The 19,659-nt window shown below is 45.5% G+C and overlaps 1 protein-coding gene across 2 annotated transcripts in view; it reads left to right on the forward strand.

Annotated features, from left to right (window-relative positions):
* Positions 1 to 19,659, forward strand: part of LOC138531972 (von Willebrand factor A domain-containing protein 7-like) — a 174,756-nt gene that overhangs the window by 110,269 nt on the left and 44,828 nt on the right. For both annotated transcript variants that reach the window (XM_069641028.1, XM_069641027.1), the window contains exons 14-16: positions 2,319 to 2,587; positions 5,670 to 5,809; positions 5,922 to 6,081. In XM_069641028.1, coding sequence (XP_069497129.1) covers positions 2,319 to 2,587; positions 5,670 to 5,809; positions 5,922 to 6,081 — 569 coding nt within the window. The remainder of the gene's footprint in view (positions 1 to 2,318; positions 2,588 to 5,669; positions 5,810 to 5,921; positions 6,082 to 19,659) is intronic.

Here is a 19,659-nt window from a genome sequence, read left to right on the forward strand (position 1 = left end):
AGCTGCATTCTAGAGTGTGTGGGTGGATAGCCTTGCCTGTGGTGGATGTCTACCGAAGTGGTGCGTTTACACATACCTTATGCTCAGGTGGAGCATATCTTCGATGTTGCTGTGTCATCCGATCTTCTGTAAGGCAGAGAAAGCCAACTATCCTCGTAGACTTTTTTGGCCTTATGGACAGTCTACCCTACTAGTCTCCCAATGCAATAGACAGTCTACAATAGAAACTAAGAAAAAACAGGGTAGCCAGATAAATAATATGGGCTGAAGTGAAATTGTACAGGACAAATTATAGTCAACAAATTAAAACCCTTATCTTGCTGTGGAGACATATGATTATTTAAATCATGATTATGTAGGCTACCGCAACAATCCAGAGCCACTCTGTATTTCCTTACGTACATTTTGAAGTCGGGAGTAGAGCCTCTTTGCTCTGGCTGTGCAGCAAGCGCCATTACATATTAGGACATCAAGTGCACCGATAGTTGGGTCTACTCACTTTACAATAGAAACTAGGCTAATGGGATTCTCTTAGTGCAATAGACAGGTTACCTTTAAATTCTGACTACATATCTCCCAGGTTCTACAAACTCTAACCAAAGCAGTTTAATAAGCACGTTGTCAGGGGTATCTGCTTATAACCACTGTGCAATAAAAAGGCTAAATTAAGCAGTTAGAATTGCAATGGAGGGTTACCAACATATATCTTTGGGCACACTAGGCAGGCTAAGCAAGGTAGGCCTAAATGGTCTAAGTGTACCACATGTGCTAACCTGCATGTGCTTCCTTCTAGTCACAATGCTAGGTTACCTGCATATAAAGGTATAACCCACATGCCTGTCCTCACCGGTATTGTAAACTATCAGCTCCAGTTCTAAGGTTCTGGAGCAGTGACAAGCTATACTGACAGATCTCTAAGCACAGAAGGGAAATCCTAATACATCTTCCAACACATTTCTTAACCCCCATATCCATCGAGGTCCAACATATTTCCTACCCCACAAAACCATCTAAGTGCAACATATATCCTGCACCCAAAATCTGTCTAAGTGTAACATATTTCCTGCCCCCAAAATCCATCTAAGCGCCACACATTTCCCACGACAAAATCCATCCAGGTGTAACCCATCTCCCTTCCAATTTGGAAAGAATTGGTCAGTTTGAGGGGGACCAATAATAGCAGAATATTTGCTGTACCGCAAGCCACCTGAATGAGGGTCATTATTACCCAAATGTCCATCTCATAATACCTTTCTCTGCTCTATGAGGTTTTTGCCGTTTGCACAGATTTGCAGTCCTTGAAGATGAAGGTTCCATTGCGGACCACTGAGAGGGCTTTTTCCTTAAACTATAAACTGCAAGAACCTTAGAGCAATAATGAGCTCCCATATGACTGGGAAAGGGGAGGAAGACATCCACGTACTATGTCCTATATTCAGGCCTGCAATGATTATAGGCAAAGTCAAAATAAAATCAACGACTTGTACATAAAACTGTGGACTTGGACCACACTCAAAATAGCGTCTTACAATCTTCGGGGAACATAGTTATCCCCCACAGCTTTAGATTTGATCAAACATACAAAGCCTTTGCTGAGCACCTTTTCAAAATGTCTGCAGCACTATAATCATCCAAAAATATTAGCTTCTTCCAGAAAATAAAAATAGTAAATAAAGGTGACTTACGTCACATAATACTACCTGGGAAACCCCCACAAAAACACCATTCTCACTAGGTATCTGGATGATGGAGCCATTCTCAAAATTCTCTGCCCAATAGAAGACGTACTCCTGATCGCACTAAGCCATGCAACAGTCTGGAGGAGGGTTCTACAACATCTGAATCTCTGGGAAGTGTAGGCTACAACTCTAGCCAGCAAAGTCAATGGTGATAGATAATGGGAGTCGTTGTCCAAAACATCTGGAGAGACACAGGTTGCAGACCCCTCGTCCTTAGGATGCTACCCTAGAATGTGTTAGCCGTTGCCCAGATATCCTATCCAGGAGTCAGCAGACTCAGGATCCTGGGCAGTGGTCAGATGCTCGGCTCTTCCAGCACCCACACCAACTCCTCACCCGCAGATTCGCTTAATATCAGTATCTGCTCAATCCCCAATGACCCCAGTCAACAGCTCAGGTCCATTGTGGGACCCAAACGGAAAGCTTCACTTCTTAATTAGTTCTGGTTTGATTGCAGTGACAACTGTTGGTTCCAAGAAAATTTCACAGGCTAGATAACTCTTGCAAAGCTGCACCCCTGGGTGAGCATTTCTTGTCACCTCCTGCTAACATGTGCATGTATGTCTTCTTGCATTTTAGGGGCACCTGCGAACATGATCGTGCTGGTAACGGGACTGAAGAGTTTTCCTTCCATGTCCTTCAAGGAATTATATCTCACTGACATACAGGGAACAATTCTCCAGAAGCTCCCGCTGAACCGCACAGCTTCTCCAGACAGATTCTGGGCCGTCTCCAACTCTCTGCCCAAAGACCAGTTTCTAGTCATGCTGAATGGAGAGGATGGTGCGGGCCGCTCACTGCAGAGACTCTCCACCTCGCTAAACACCGTTTCAGCCTCTAGAGTGCAGGTAAGCACAGCACACTCCAAAAGTTGAGTTCCACCTGCATCATGGCTCTGCAAAACGGTGTTCCTGTGCCTTCATTTTCTTTCTGATTATAGAATGTCCCCCATTCCAGTGTGTGCCAATGGAGCGGATATAATTCTCCCTCTTACTGTCACAAAATCGCCCTCTTGAGTATACCCAAATGTTTCCATTCATGAGGGTCTCATCCATTAGAAAATCAGAAAAAGAAAGCTCACCCGGCTAAAATGGAACCTGCTCCTCTCCCAGAGATAAATGGACAAAAGAGAGGTGGCTCCCACCATTCGGCTAAAGTGACAATTGGGAACACTGATGCAAAGAGACTAGTTCCTGAGAGGCAGTCATCCTTTGGCATATGAGAGTGCCTAAAATCTTTAAATAATTGAGATTTCCCATCCCTCAGGTAGCAGCATATCCCATCACAGAGATAGGGACAGAACCACGACCAAGGCCGATGCCACTCATCTGATGGTATGAGTTGCACCACCAGGTTGAACATTCCTGCACTAAGTTGCCAACCCAGACCAAGGCTCCCAGGAACCGTGACAGAATCCCTCAGGCATGCGTGCGTGTGTGTGTGTTCATTGCTCTTCCATGACAGATCATCACTCCCGTGATCTCTTGACAGCAATGGTATATGTCTGGTTGTGACTCCGTTGACATCTATATGAAGCCCTCTCACCATTATCACTGTACACTGGCACTATACAGACTGCTGGAAAGATGCAGAATTCCTTGTCTCCCTTTAACACTCGCCCTGGGCCCAGCTCTAAAGGCTTTGTACCGAACACAAAAATAGGGACACCCTTACACTGGGATGGTGGCATCACCGCGCCAGAGGTAAGGGATACATTGATCCAATCAAAGCATGTACACACGGCCCATTTGAGTGTCTGTGTCAGTAAGGCTGGAAGAATGGCAAGCAAACTCACTCAGGCCCACACAAAGATGGTAGGGAGAGGCTGAGCATCCTGCCCCTCTGAGAGATGTGAACGGATAACCTGCGGGGGTAAAGATGGCCCATAGCTGACAAGGTTGCTTATCTTTCTGTGCTAAGAGCTGAGCCCGAATTCAACATTGGTTCTAAAAAGAAGAGACACTTCCCTTAACATAAGCACACAGGGGAATGACTTCCCCTGTGAACAAACAGGATATATTTTGTTTATTTGTAGCACCTATGAAACCACCCCTTCAACACTGTGCTCTTCAGGCTGCAAACCAGGCTTCTTGCAGGCACAACTTAGACGAATAGGCATAACTAATTGAGTTAAGTGGTTATCACAATCAGCAAACTCTGGCTAATTGACTTATTCTCATGGCATACAGTACAACCAGAGAATTGCCCCACCCGGAATAATGTAAACCTGTTGGTTTTGTGTTTTTACATGACTTTAATCTTTGTACATAATGGTTGTGTCTGTATGTGTTTGCTTAATTGTTTTTGATATTAACTGCTTGTTACACTTTCTATGAATTATTAAATCTTGAATTGTGCTAGATTAAATACATGTTTTTTTCTTACTTTTGCGAATGTTGTAGGTGATGATTATTTTGTCACCTATAGGGTTGATTAGATTTATATATTAGGCCACAACACCACACAGAACGACTGTTTAAAGGTTGTCTATAATTACAAATTATTCCTGGTGGGACAATGTTCTGGTTGCACTGTATGTTTTTCCCCAGTCCCTTTCAGAGTTTGGGTTTGCCCTTAAGTACTAATTTCTTCTCATGACAAGCCATCTATGCGCCCAGCTGTAAGGGTCTTCCATGGACATATAAAGCAATGCTTATAAAGCCTAAGGGTTGAGGCCCAGGACGAGTCAGTGAAAAGGTTGCAATGGGGTCAATTTATGGGGTAAGATCATCCAGGTGCATATCACAACCAACTTGGTAATGTTTCAAGGTTTGCTGAGGGGTCAGAACTCAAACTTGGATTCCTTGGGGTACTAAGAGGAATTCAGATCACGTGCATGGAAGGTTTGAGATGCCCGGAGTAAAGGGTCATCAGCAAAAAGGGGCATGGAAGCTGATACAAGACAGCAGCTCAAACCCCATAGAAGTGATCTTTCAGGAAAGTTAAGTTAATTGATGAAAGGTCAAGCCTTGTAGTAGCAACTGTGTGTTCCACAGCTGTGCCTATGATCCATGTACATGCGAAGTTATGCACTTTATTGGGTTACCTTATACCTTTGTGATCTCCTTTGCAAATGATTAATAGTTGGAGGGGACTACTCAGGACATCTTGTTCAATGCTGCCCAGGCATGTCTGCTACTGGTTCAACTCTATGTTTATCAACTGATCACAGATGATTGTAGCGGGAACTATGCTGCTATTGGCCCTGTCGCGAGACCCTGGACAGCAGCCAACAGAACTTAATGGAAAAGCTGGTGCTCATTGCTGGGGCAGAATGGCATAAGTGAGGTAGGGGCCCTCGCGAGTGTTGGCATCTAGAGGCAGAGGAGGATAAAGACACCCCACCTCCTGCTGATAGTTGGCTCACGAGGGTAAGCAATAGCTCCTGGTTTTTGGTTGAAGATTACAGCTGGGCGATGCTGGGACCGCTAAAGGCTGAAGGTAGCTTGGGGGAAAGCATACCAAGCCATTTATAAACCAGATGTGTTTTAAAGGAGAGCACATCCACCCTTTTTCTTGAATAAAATAAACACCTGTTCAATACTTACATGACACATTTCAATGTGAATACCCCAAAGATGTTTTGAGTCTGTTTTTGCTCCCTGCCACGCTACTGACCCCTTGTTGGTAACTGCTTACTGGGTACAACTGACATTGGTGCCTACAGTACAGTTCACAAAAGTACTTGTGTACTGAGGTACAGTGCCTAGAATATAGCTCATAGTGGTACCTGAAGTTCATCTCACATCGTTATGTGGTCTACAGCACCTGGAATGCTGATCCCATTGTCACTGGTACCTGCTGAGCAAATCACCCTGGTTCCTGGAACACAGCACGCATTGGTAGTAGGAACACAGCTCATATTTGCTAATTGTGTGCAACCCTGAATACTGTACAGCCCACCCTCACCTGCTTCTCTTTTGCTTCCAGCTCCTCGGCTCACTCACATCTCTCTTCCCTGGGGAGGTATATGATATCCCCTTCGTGGTTAACAACAGCGGAGTGGCCTCTGATTTCAACATCTTGGTGCAGGGGGATAAAGGCTTTGTCTCAGGATTTTCTCCTCGCAGGTAACCTCCTACCTATTGGCCACAATGTGTTTTTTTTTCATATTGTTACTCCGTTTCCTCTGAAACCTTCATAAATCGTTAACGCGCCACATTTCTTCTCCTGCTCCCATAGTGTCCGCCTTGACACCAACCAGGCTGTGAATGGGAGCGTCAGAATAACAGTGCCCGCCAGCACGGAACCCGGAACGCTGCTGACTTTGACCATCCAATCGGAAACCACAGACAAGACCAACTTCAACTATGCCTTTACACAACTAACGGTGGCCCAGAAGGTAACACCTGCTTCATGGACACCTGTATGATAGGGGAAGGAATGGGAGATGCAGATGTCTATACTGGGAACACTGGTGGATGCGTAAGAGTTAAGAGATGTGGCGTCCTTAAGCGATCCTGTGATGCATGACGGCTACATTGCAATATCCTGGGATGAATATGATGGTTTGCAGTATCCTGGATATGCATTATGGCAATCATACAGTATCCCAGGGAGTAGCTGGGCACCGCACTGCAGTATCCTGGATAAGCATTATGGCTACAGGGCAGTATCCCAGGGATCAGCTGGGGGCTACACTGCAGTATCCTGGATATGCATTATGGCAATCATACAGTATCCCAGGGAGTAGCTGGGCACTGCACTGCAGTATCCTGGATAAGTATTATGGCTATGGGGCAGTATCCCAGGGATCAGCTGGGGGATACACTGCAGTATCCTGGATATGCATTATGGCAATCATACAGTATTCCAGGGAGTAGCTGGGCACCGCACTGAAGTACACTGGATAAGCATTATGGCTATGGGGCAGTATCCCAGGGATCAGCTGGGGGCTACACTGCAGTATCCTGGATATGCATTATGGCAATCATGCAGTATCATTGGGATTAGATGGGGACTGCACTGCAGTATCCTGGATATGGATTATGGCAATCATACAGTATTCCAGGGAGTAGCCGGGGTCCGCCCTGCCGTATCCTGGATAAGCATTATGGCTATGGGGCAGTATTCCAGGGATCAGCTGGGGGCTACACTGCAGTATCCTGGATAAGCATTATAGCTATGGGGCAGTATCCGAGGGATCAGCTAGGGGCTACACTGCAGTATCCTGAATATGCATTATGGCTATCATACTGTATTGTAGGGAGTAGCTGGGGACCGCACTGCAGTATCCTGGATAAGCATTACGGCTATAGGGCAGTATCCCAGGGATCAGCTGGGGGCTACACTGCAGTATCCTGGATATGCATTATGGCAATCATGCAGTATCCTGGGGATTAGATGGGGACCGCCCTGCAGTATCCTGGATAAGCATTATGGCTATGGGGCAGTATCCCAGGGATTACCTGGGGGCTACACTGCAGTATCCTGGATAAGCATTATAGCTATGGGGCAGTATCCCAGGGATCAGCTGGGGGCTACACTGCAGTATCATGGATATGCATTATGGCTATCATACTGTATTCCAGGGAGTAACTGGGGACCGCACTGCAGTATCCTGGATAAGCATTATGGCTATGGGGCAGTAACCCAGGGATCAGCTGGGGGCTACACTGCAGTATCCTGGATAAGCATTATGGCTATGGGGCAGTATCCCAGGGATCAGCTGGGGGCTACACTGCAGTATCCTGGATATGCATTATGGCTATCATTCAGTATTCCAGGGAGTAGCTGGGGACCGCACTGCAGTATCCTGGATAAGATTTATGGCTATGGGGCAGTATCCCAGGGATCAGCTGGGGGCTACACTGCAGTATCCTGGATATGCATTATGGCTATGATGCAGTATTCTGGGGATAGGAGCAGAATCAAGTCCAAACTCATTGGGGTGAATTTGGCCAAGCAGAGGTGTCCTGTGAATGACTTGGGCTTCTGCTTGTAGTGGATACATCAAGCACTGGGCTGTGGAAGCCCCGGGGATAATTGATGACGTTATCCTGGTGGGAATGACAAGGAGGCACATTGGCCTCCATCCGGTCAGTTGAATAATGTGTGCATCCTGGAGATGGCTAGGGGCAATTCTGGGAATCAAGCTATTCCAGGTTATTGTGGGGACTAGACTGGGGTGGGACATGGATCAGGAAGGCTGGGCTTGGTTTTTCAAGTATGGCAGTAGCTTAGCCCTATGGCGGGATGGCTTGGTGATCATTGTTGACTCTTCTGTGATGCCCTCTGTCTACATAGGACTATGGCTCAGAATGCTGGTGACTTACTGGCGCTGTACGGATTTATCTTAGGTACAAGTGCCTGGCTATTTTGGGTACCAGGGTGATGGCAGGGGATTTTTGGTAATGGATGGGGACGCACAAACTATGGGACCGATTAATGGAATTTTCTGCATGAGTTGCAGTGACTTTGCACTGCTGAAAAGTGACTTTGCACTGCAAAAATACACTTTGCACAGTTCCATGAATCAGGGTTTGTTTCAGTAGTGCAAAGTCACTTCGAACGATGCAAAAAATTCCATGCATCGGGCCCTATATGTTGAATGGAAACGGTGGTATTTTCCGTCATCTTCCGGAAGGCTGGGTGCAATGCTGAGGTGCTCTTTCTGCGTGAGGGCAAAGTTGTTGCCATCATAGACATGTGGCTGGGACATATCATGTGGACGTGTCTGTTCACTTAGGACCTAAGCCAGGATCTGCAACATGTGACTCTCCAGATGTTTTGGTCTACAGCCCTCATCAGGCCTAGCCAGCAAAGTCCATGGCAAAGCATTATTTAGACTGTGAGTGTCTGCAGGTTGCAGATTCCTGAACCATGCTGTGGGTATGCCGGGGATAGGGCATCTAGACTGGGCATGCTCTAGGCATAGTACATGAAGGCTGTCCTGTACGCATGTGGCGATGGATGGCCCACCTATATCACTAGAATCTTCTGGGTATACGCTGGGGCTACATTGTGGGCATTCAGCGATGACTGACGGCGTTACCAGAGGAGTCCTGGGAGTGAAATGCTTTGGGTATCCTGGGTAAAGGGTGGGAAAAGGATGGGGCATTAGTCTGTGGATGAACTCATGAAAGTGGGCTGTATATTGGCATTCAATTAATGAATTGGTGCTATTATCTGAAGAGCATGTTGATAATACCTAAAGTGAGGGGTGTGCCTTCTATATCATGAAGATGACTCGTCCTTGCAGCGCTCTTGGAGACTACACTCGAAAGATCTTTGTAATGAGTCGAAGCCAAAATCCATGAGTCCTGGAGATCGATTTTTTTAATTGCTTGAAATAATACTAGTAATGTCACCTGATAGCTTCATTTCGCTGAAGACTGCAAGGTCATGCCAGGGCAGATATAGGAACATCCATTATTAGCATCATTCGCCTGAACACATGCTGAGCATATCAGCAGCACTGTCACATACACGTCAAGGAATACTCTCACACCAAGAAACGGGCATCAAAGGCACATCCCTAAATGAAAGGGCAGGCAAGGCCAATAACAGGCAACGTTTAAAAGAAATAAATACATGGCAACATCTGCCCCCTTTCTGCATGTGGCAACAGGCCTGAGATGCCAGTGGGGCTCCCTGCCCTTCAATGCTTTGAATGTACATGGCGACGTTGCCGCAAAAACTTGATGAGAATCAAAGATCTTGTGTCCGCTGAAGAGGAAATTGCCAGCGTCCACATTGACCAATCAAACATATGTTGTGAGTTTTCACATTGACTAGCAAAGCAGATTTGGTCAGCTTCACATTGCCAACTAAAGCAGGTAGTGTCAGAGTTACAATGCCCAGAAAAGCAATCATTGCCAGTTACCATATTCCAACAATGCACATATAACCACATCCACTAATGTTGGGAATGCCCACATTGTCTCCTTAGGCCTAGAGTGCTCAGGAACAGCACTGCCCCCATATTGTGATCCCCTCAATCTGTATATCCCAGGCTATGCTCCCAGACTTTGATCTTCCATACCCGGCCCCTCATAGCAGGACCGCTCAGGTCGTACCAATGTGGCCATCAAACTGTTGCCCTCTACATAGTGGACCTCTGAATCTGCCCCGTTCTCCCCAAATAGGCAGCAATGTGGCCTCCCAGACTAAGTCACACACCAGACAGGCCCCATCAGGATACTGACCCCAAGCCGGGAGGGCAAGACTGTGCCGCCAAGACTTTGCTTCTGGATTGTTCCTCATTATTCCTCTAGACTATGGCCCCCTAGATCATACCCTTCCAAATGAACTGTGTATGTGAGAATGTACCCTAGGACTGTATCAGCCTAGACTGTGTCCTCCTGACTATTCACCTCAGACTGTAGGTTTCCAGAGTGTGACCTCCCAGACTGTGCCCTCGCTGCTGTCCCATATTGTGTCCTTCAAAATGTCTCCCCCATCCAGTGACTGGGCCATCTCAAACTGTGACAACACATTCTGTACCCCCCTACATTGTGTACTTCCTCATTGTACCCTCTCTCCAAGTCTCTTCTCCCCTGACCTCCTCAGACAGTGTTCACCGTGAAATAAACTCCTAGACAAGGGTCTCTCGAATCTTCCCTCTTACATGTTGCCCCCACAAATTGTTCCCAAAGACTGTGCTACGCGCACTCTAAGGGTGTACCATCTGAAAGGGCCAACCACTTCTGCACATTTTACGCTCGTTAACCAATGATTAGATTTTGGACGCTGCGCCTTTCTTCTGTCGCATATCTATCCTTTGCACCCCTTTTACGCTCCCTTCCTGACTCTACTCTTCAGCGGCATGCCACAGCTCGGTGGTTTCTTGCAGATCCTTTCAGGGGTGGGCTGACTCTGAGCTGCCCGGTGCTGTTTCTGAAAGGGAATGTGTTTTGCAGTAGCCAGGCCCACATCAGGGCCAAGTAGCCATGGGAATGGAAAGTCGTAACATCATTATGACTACCACACATCGACAGACAGGCGTCAGAGATGCAGTTGTGGAAGTTAATGTACCAGAGAATGAATGTGCTTCATTGGGGTGTTGGTGCTGATGCTAAGGTGTTGATCTGTCATGAGGAACACAATGGAATCAGTAAAGGTGAACAGCATCACCACTGTTGTGAAATGATGCACTAGAATGCCATGTTTAAAACAAGGGGCTGTGATTACTCTATCTAAAGCCAACTCTCAGATATAGCAGCCCAAGCAAAAGATCAAAGGAGTATTATACTTCCTCTTCAAGGAAGGGCTCCTAACCAACATTTCGGTCCACGCACCCCACCAATCTACCTGTGACTGGCTGATCTGCTCCCCCTGTTTCCTCCTCTGGTTGCATGTTTATCCCTTGCAGCCAAATTGCCTGTTCTACCTTTTCGCCATCTCCCCCCCTACCATGACCACCCCCCTGTGACTTGTAAAGCTAGGTAAGTGCTCAATAAATATCCTAAAAATAATAAAAGAAGGCGCAGCAGTGCCAGCTTCCAATACAAATGTAGTAGAGTGTGTAAGATACAACATTCCGATAACAGCAGCAGGCATTATACAACTTGTGTGGACGCAGAGGAGATGTCTCTCCGATGACAGTTTTGTGCCAAGTCTGTCTTCAGTGCACTGCCCATTCCAATGTTTCATTCAGAGATTGTTTGGGGAGAACTCTCCCCCATAGAGTCAGAGTGACTGATCACGCCAGGCTTCTCCCTACATGAACGTCACCAGTGCAGAAGGACATGGATGTGGGCTATGACCAAGGTGTGCTTCAGACCAGTGGAGAATAAAACCGGAGACATGTGAACATGCACCAACAAGCAGCCACATATGTGTGTGGCATTCAAGCAGAAGCGCATTCTGAGGAGACACCCACCTGTGTGCTTGTGACGCACACCTAGCAACGTTCTGAATAGGACAGAGTAGACATGCATTCTAATCCAAACATTGGCATTCAATGCCCAGTGTCCTTACATTTTGATCACCGCATTGGGGACGGTCAATGAAATTCGGGAGGCAATTAAAAGAGCCTAAAACCATCAAATGGCAAAAATGAATAGGATGAGCTCATACAAGAGGTTGGCCGCAGCAAGCCTGTGCAATTAGAATGCACATACAGTAGCAGTCCACACATCCATAGCACGCAATACTGCTTCTATGTTACTGAGTTCCACAACTAATCATGTTATATGTCATGTTATGTTGTCATATCTATTGACTTGATCTTTTTTGTTATATCATGTTCTTTCATCTTATGTTATCTCATGTCTCCCTTGTCATGTTTTGATATCTTATGTTATCTCATGTTATGGTGTCTTGTAATATGTTATCCCATGCTATCTCGTGTTGTGTTCGCACATATTATGTTATGCTGTCCCATTGTATGTCATTTCATGTAATGTTATCTCATGTTATCTCTTGTTATATTTTGCTATTGCATTTCATCTCATGTTACAATACCTCATGTTATTATGTCATTTTGTTATGTTGTCACATGTTGTATCACCTCCTCCCACGCTATTTCTTCTCACATGATGTCATCTCTTGTCATGTTATCTCTTGTTATGTTTTTGTGTGTTGTATTATGTTACGGTAACAATATGTATTAGGCACCAAACTACAGGGGCCTCTGAGCGATCTATTGTCTGTTAATCTGCAGTATGGATCTAAATGACATTTAGGTGCACTGAGACAGACAACAGCCAGTTCATGTCAAAGGTCACTTATTGAAAATACTTGTTTTAATAACATGATATTTGAACACAGTGATGCCAAGCATGCCAGAAACGTTTTCTACTTCCAATGGAAGGGCAGCATGTGGACTCTTCATACCACAAATGTCATGACCACAGTTTTGGATTGTTTTGTAATCAGTTGATAACTAGTGGCTCATCGAGACCTCCTAGAGCAGGCGTCTGCAACGTGCGGCCTCCCTATGTTTTGGACTATGACTCCCATGATCTCCTAACATTGACTATGTTGTTGTGGGCTGATGGGAGCTGTAGTCGAAAGCTTCTGGAGAGCCAAAGGTTTCAGATCCCTTTGTTAGAGGGTATACAAGTGTGTACTGCCAATGAATATGATGACAGCACTTGAAAACATACCCTATAGAGCAAAATAATAAGTTGATAGCATTATTGTTCCCATTCTCTCAGCATCAGGGCCATATACCAGAACCTACCTTTTCTGCGTTTAAAAGAGGGTCCCTACAGGAAATTATTAAACACATGTATCCATTTTAGTTAAACACTGTATTAACATATAGCGGTGAAGAACCTACAATAATGCCTTTTCACAATGCTCAATTAAATTAATTAATCACAAAAAATCAAGAAAGTTCTTAATGTGAGATACAGACCCACCTAATACTTCTCTAAGCCCATTTGCAACATCTGGTTGTTTCACAGGTCATGGAACAGCAATGGCTAGCCGTTCATACATGTGAAATGAAAGAGGATATTATATAGGACAGGAACGGGGTTCAAGTCTTGACTATGTAGGCTTTATGCTTTATCACCCTTTCATTCGAAGATCAACTGCTTCCACATTCATCCACATTCACTCAACATTTGCAAAACATTCACATGAAACCATTCCTGCAGAATGCCTGGCCACTGATGACACGCCTCTTTCCTCGTTATTTCCGTTCAAGTCGTTTTATACAGCTAACAAAGAAATGCAGCTTAGCCCCCGAATTTATCTAGAGGCTCCTCTGTTTATAGTCAATGCTTTCCCCCCTCTGTCATCTTCCTGCCTCGCCAGCATCTGGAGCTTACCCAGTAGAAATGTAGGAGCCCACTCTCCGAGCCCATCCCAGTGAAACGTGTCAGCCTGTATTCATTTATCGGTCGCCACGCTCTTCCTCCTCCCCAGCCTGGCTTTGTAGTGAGCCTGAAAACCCCCGCTCTCCCCCCTCCCATGAAAGTCACTGTCTCAAACTTGTGGCTTGGTTTTAAAATGGAAGTACCAGGATCCTACAGTGAATACTGCAGAGGTCCTGTGCCCTAAAACAATCAGATATAATCCCAAACTCAAGACTGCTAGCTTCCTGATGGGGAAACATTTTAGGAAAAGGATGGCATCGATTTGACAAAGAATTCTGTTGAGGTCTGAGCACTGTTTCAGTGCATTTAAGCACAGTTCATAAGTGAAACCGCAATTAATTAGGAAGAACAAATCACCAACAACTGCCAGGTGACTTAAATATCCTTGTTACTTATGTTGGGAGGTATTTTATTTCTTAAACTAAATGGCCACACACTGTCGTGCTCTATAATACATGGCCTCTTACTAATCTAATGTAAGAGAACTCCCAGTTGTTGATGCATCTAATCAAATTAAAATCAGCTTGGCTGAAAGTGACACTAATATGCAGCATATAATGTGTTGTACAAATCTGTTTAAGACTTCCCCTTGGTGTTGTCGCACTTGCACGATCTGAATGACACAAGGCCTAGTAAGATTGTTTGTCTTGTCCTCCCTCTGTCTTTCCCTTGTCTTGTGGCGCCTAGAAACACTTGTGTACAGGTGTGTTATAAATGACTTATCATATCATATCATACAGCAGCCTCTTGTTTAACCCAGTTCGTCACATGGCGCACATCGTTCATCACAACGACACACAGTATGGTCCCGTCAGACATTGTTATAAATGATTAACTTGCACAATAGCTAGAAATTAAAGATAATATTTAGCTGAATTGGGGAGTGGAACCAGATTTTGGTCTGTGAGGGACACAATTCTAATCAAATTAGGGAAACTAGAGATGTTATCAGCATTGGCCTGTTTTGAATAAATTAAGTACATTTAAAACTATTTCAATGGGAAGGGGAAGTAACATGTCACAGGGTATGTGCAGTAGCTGCCACAATCCCTGCCCAGCAGTTGGGATGATCTCGGGGTGGCATAGAGTAGAATCAGGTGCCAGCAGGGGACGCCGTGCATAGAGACTGCCTCTGCTGGAGGTGGGGTCCCTCAATAGGACTCATTCCCCAGCTGCAGCAGGCATTACAATGGTGTGCAGAGAGGAACCAATGGCTGGAGAGACTTGCACTTTTATGTCAATGTATAGTTTGAGAAGGCCATAAAAGAGATAGTGGCCCTCTATGATCCCATATTGTGCAACACGTTGCACTAAATTGCATTACTGAGGATTGCGAACATAAGTCTGAACGCCCTTGGCCTGCTTAGAACACTTCAAATGTATTTTTAAAAAGCTTCGACCTAACAGACTGGCACTATTCTGGATGTGAGCTACTTGCTACCAACCCTGCCCACCAACAACAATAGCATAGTGCTTCATGCTGGGATCCTTGCCTTTCTAAATAGCCCTGTAAAAATGGCTGTTATTATTACCACATTTCATGCTCCTCATTTCATCGAGCTGAAAGGTATGAGGGGCTGACTCAGCCCTGCTGGGATTGGAACTTGAAGGGGTGCGCGCAAACAGTGTTTAGGTGACTACGCGTTGAAAGGCTGAGTAGGTTGGCAGAAATGGAAGCAGGAGTGCATCTCCAACACCTTGACCTCTGATTAGTGAAGGCTGCACTTCTGTGTGTGGTGAATATTGCACACCGGCCATGGAACTACAGCATCTGGTCTAAGTATGAATACATGTATATCTCTACAATTGTAAAAAGGGCACGATGCTTAAAAAGAAGGGCAATTCCCTTTAAAAAATAAAAGGTGCTCCAATACTGCCATGCAAAGCTTTTAAGGCAGGTCCTGCAGCACAATATCGTATTGTGAGGTTAGTCACAATACACAAGAGGGGATCCACCTTCAGATCACCCAGGGAGTGCATTGCTGTAAAACTCAAAATCCCACAGAATTAAACATGAACAATGAGCCTTATTTTATGGGCAAAGAAAAGGAACATGAAACTTGAACAGCAAATGACCACACCGAATCTATGCTAGCAATCAGAGAACATGAGCCCTTGTTTGCTACCCGCAGCCGTAGAACAGTGGGGCTTGCCCCCCTGGGGGCCCCTGAAGGAAGGCGGGGGTGTGTGGGTGCGGGGTGCGCAAAGCTCTTCAAAAAGAGAGTATGGTGACTGTTTTCAATAGGAAACATAAGCAGATATGGCATCTGGGGGGCCTGGCAACACTATTTCTATCCAAGGTGGGGCTCAACAACAATATTTCTACTCAAGGGGGGGACGGTGGGGCCTCAGCATAAAAAGGTTTGAACACCACAGCGTAGTACGCCAGTCAGCACCAGACACTGCACTAAAATCACAACATTACGGCCTCAAATTCAGCAAGGCCCTCAAGAAGGACTTTTATCCCAGCGGCCATCTCTCGGAAATCTGTGGTGCCTTGCAAATTCACCCTGGCACAATGCACGGCCACCATTCAGGGATGGTCGCAAGTGGCGCTCCAGGGAAAACCCTAAATGATAGCAATAGTTATTGGGAACGATAACGCTTCTCATACACAGCGAGATTTGGCCAGAGTAGGCTCACCCATTTTGTCATGCAAAGGATAAAAGACATCATACGGTCAGAAGCCTGTGTCAAGGTGGCTATACATGCATTAAAAAGCACGTTGTAATAATATCCATGGGCACTGGAGTTTTGACTGCACCCTCGGCCGAACACTCCACAAGTTCATTTGCCACCAGGCAAGCAGACAATCGAAGTAGCCTAGCACACTGAAGCCGCGACAAGGCGACATGGAGCGCTACAAAACACCTAACTACACCTGCACAGTTCCCTGTGTAGATAACCATCTAAAGAAACACGCAGCATATCCATGCAACTTTCACTTCCTGTGCCGTAACATCCTCATATAACGCACACATGCTGCACAAATACACACGCAGAACTGTTCATTCACATGCCAAGGGCCGGGGGTGGACTGGGAACCAAAAGAGGCCCTGGAAATAATGTTCAAAGTGGCCCCATATTACACATTCTCAGCCAGCCCCACCCTTTTCCTACGAGAGAATGTGGAAATAAAATAGGTTACTGCACAGTAACATCTCAGGTGGTAAAGCCCTGGTGGTCCTGATGGGTGATCTTAACCTATGGGCAAATGTGCCCACTGATAGAGTCACTCAGTCGTTGGTGGCTGCTTTTGCTGCCATTGGCTATATACAAGTCTCTGAGCCTACGCATATCGGTGGCCATATCCTTGATTGGGTTCTGTTACATAGAGTTTCTGCCTCTTTTCCAGCCATCAAGCTATGCCCCTGGCCCGACCACTCCCTGCTCACTTTCTCCATCACACTGCCTGTTGCATCAGCGAGAGTTGATGCCAAGCCTAGACAACTGATTATGGTCAGATCGTTTAAAAAACGTACGCCTCAGAGGTTGCTGAATTTTGATCGATTAGCGGCTATCTCAGCCCATATGAAATCTACTGTTGAGTCTATCATTGAGGATCTTGCCCCTCTCCCTTCCAGGTGTATTAAGCCAGAAACTTTGCCCAAACATTGGTTTAATGAGGATATTCTTAGCCTCAGGCATGCTAGGCGAGCAGCAGAGCGCGCTTGGCGGAAGCCACCGTCTCCAGCACTTCTGGCCAAGTATAAATGTGCAGTTAAAAAATTCAAGGCCGCTGTTATTCTCGCGAAATCCTCATACTATAATATACACATTTTTCAAGCCAAATCAAGTTCTAAAGAGTTATTCTCCATCCTTCTGGAGTTTAATTCCAACACAGAGACTAATATCAAGGCACCGCAAGACGCTACATGGTGTCAAACGATATATGACGCCTTTTCCGTGAAAGTTGCCTCTCATTTGGAGGCTAGTGCATCATCTCAGATTAATGTCATGCAGGCTGCTCTGATTTCAGCACCCTCACAGGTGTCTTGTTCTTCTGGCATTGGTTCTCTATCTCAACAACCTAGCTCTAAATTGACTCTACTAGCAGTTTCACAACTGGTTCCTGATCCGCTGGTTGTCATTCCAGAGTCTTCCGCCCCTAAGTTGTCTTTTTCCTTCACCCCCCGCCCAGTGGCTGAAGTAACCAAGAATATTCTCGATATGAAGCCAACTACATGCAAGGGTGATGCCTGTCCTGCCAGGCTATTGGTGAAGTGTCTCGATACCATTGGCCCTTGGGTGACCAAACTGATTAATCAGTCTTTTTTTGAGGGTCGGGTGCCAACCAATATCAAAGAAGCGTGGATCACACTTCATATTAAAAAGGACAATCTTGACCCGCTTCTGCCCAAACACTAACGCCCGATCACAAACATTCCATTCTTGCTCAAGGTGGTGGGTCAGGTGGCTTACCTTCAATTACAAAGATTCATGGAGGAAAATTCCATCCTGGTGCCTCGCCAATCCGGCTGTCATGCCCGACATGGCACTGAGACAGCCATGCTTGATTTAAATTCCAACTTGGTGGCCATTTTCGATCGTGGTCATCCAGCACTCCTTATGTTGCTGGATCTCTCTGGCGCTTTCGATTTGGTCGACCATGAGCTATTGGCAGCCAGGCTCCAATCCGTGATTGGCTGTACTGACTTAACTACACAATGACTGGTCTCCTTTCTGGGCCCCCGTAATGCTTGTGTTGTTATTCACGATGCTTCATCCTCTTCTACTCTTTTAACACAGGGTGTTCCTCAGGGTTCCTCACTGTCACCGACACTTTTCAACATCTATATTCTTCCTCTGCTTTTGCTGCTCGATGACCTGGGTGTCCAGTATACCAATTATGCTGATGACACCCAGCTCATCCTTAAATTGTCGGTGTGTATTCTGTGGACTCTGATGCTATTAATCGTATATACACTCTAATTAATTCTTGGATGACCCAAAAATCCATGGCCTTGAACACCGATAAAACAGAGATTCGTATTGCTGCCTCTGGCCATATGTCAAACAATCTCTTTCCTGAATATGCAGCATTCTTGATCTCCAACGTATCTATTTGCGTGGTTCAGACCGTTAAAACGCTTGGTGTTACCATTGATGCAGAACTTACCATGAGACCTCATGTGGCTAAGACTCGTGCCTCATGCAGTTGGATTAATAAGCAGCTTGGTTTTTTGCGTCCTTTTCTATCTGCCATCAATACGTCCATTCTAGCCTCGGCTTTGGTTAACTCGAGGCTAGATTATTGTAATAGTCTCTTGGCAGGCACTGCCCAATCCAATTTAGACGCCCTTCAGTTTACACAAAATAGTGCGGTCAGAGCAGTGCTGGGTCTTCCAAGACAGCATTCTATTACTGAAGCCAGACAAAAACTGCACTGGTTGCCCATTAAGCACTGGATTACTTTCAAGATCCTTACACTTACCTTTAAGTGTTTGAATGCTGAAGCCCCTAGCTACCTTACTGAGCGCATTTAGCGTTATGTACCTGCACAACCCCTTAGGTCACTGGAACAGGCTAGGCTTAGCCAGCCCAGATTTCGCCTGGCCAAATTTGGGAAAACCAAGTTTGATGTTGTGGCCCCTGTTATGTGGAACTTAATACATCTGTACCTCAAGCTCTCCATTTCACTTGCCGACTTCAAAAAGAAGCTCAAGACCTTTCTTTTTACAGCCCCTTAGAGTTTTTCATTTCTGTCTGGATTCCTGTGCTCTCTCTTTGTCTGTTAGTCTGGTTTATGTTTTTTGTTCGCCTTGAGGCCTGCGGGCGATTAGGTGCGTTGATAAGAATTTGAATAAATAAATAAATAAATAAATGAGCACAAAATTATGGCAGGCCCAACCTGCTGATCAATGGAACACTGTTTCGCTCCTAGGTCCAACACCTATAGATTACTCAAAAACCTGTCATCCAATTAGGTGGTTTTCCAAAAAATCACTTTTATATAGTGTTCAGTATGGAATTTTGAATTTCAAACTTCATTCAAATCCAACATCTTTTTTCTTGTTCAATGGTTCCCCACATCACAGCCACTACATGCACATGTTTCGATCCGTTAAGATCATCCTCAGGTGACTGCCAGCTAACAAACGCTCCTACTACCATCAAGGTGTGACGGGATCACATTTTCTGATACCGCA

This window comes from Ambystoma mexicanum, chromosome 1q, assembly GCF_040938575.1.
Source record: "Ambystoma mexicanum isolate Mex_15411 chromosome 1q, UKY_AmexF1_1, whole genome shotgun sequence".
Taxonomy (NCBI): Eukaryota; Metazoa; Chordata; class Amphibia; order Caudata; family Ambystomatidae; genus Ambystoma; species Ambystoma mexicanum.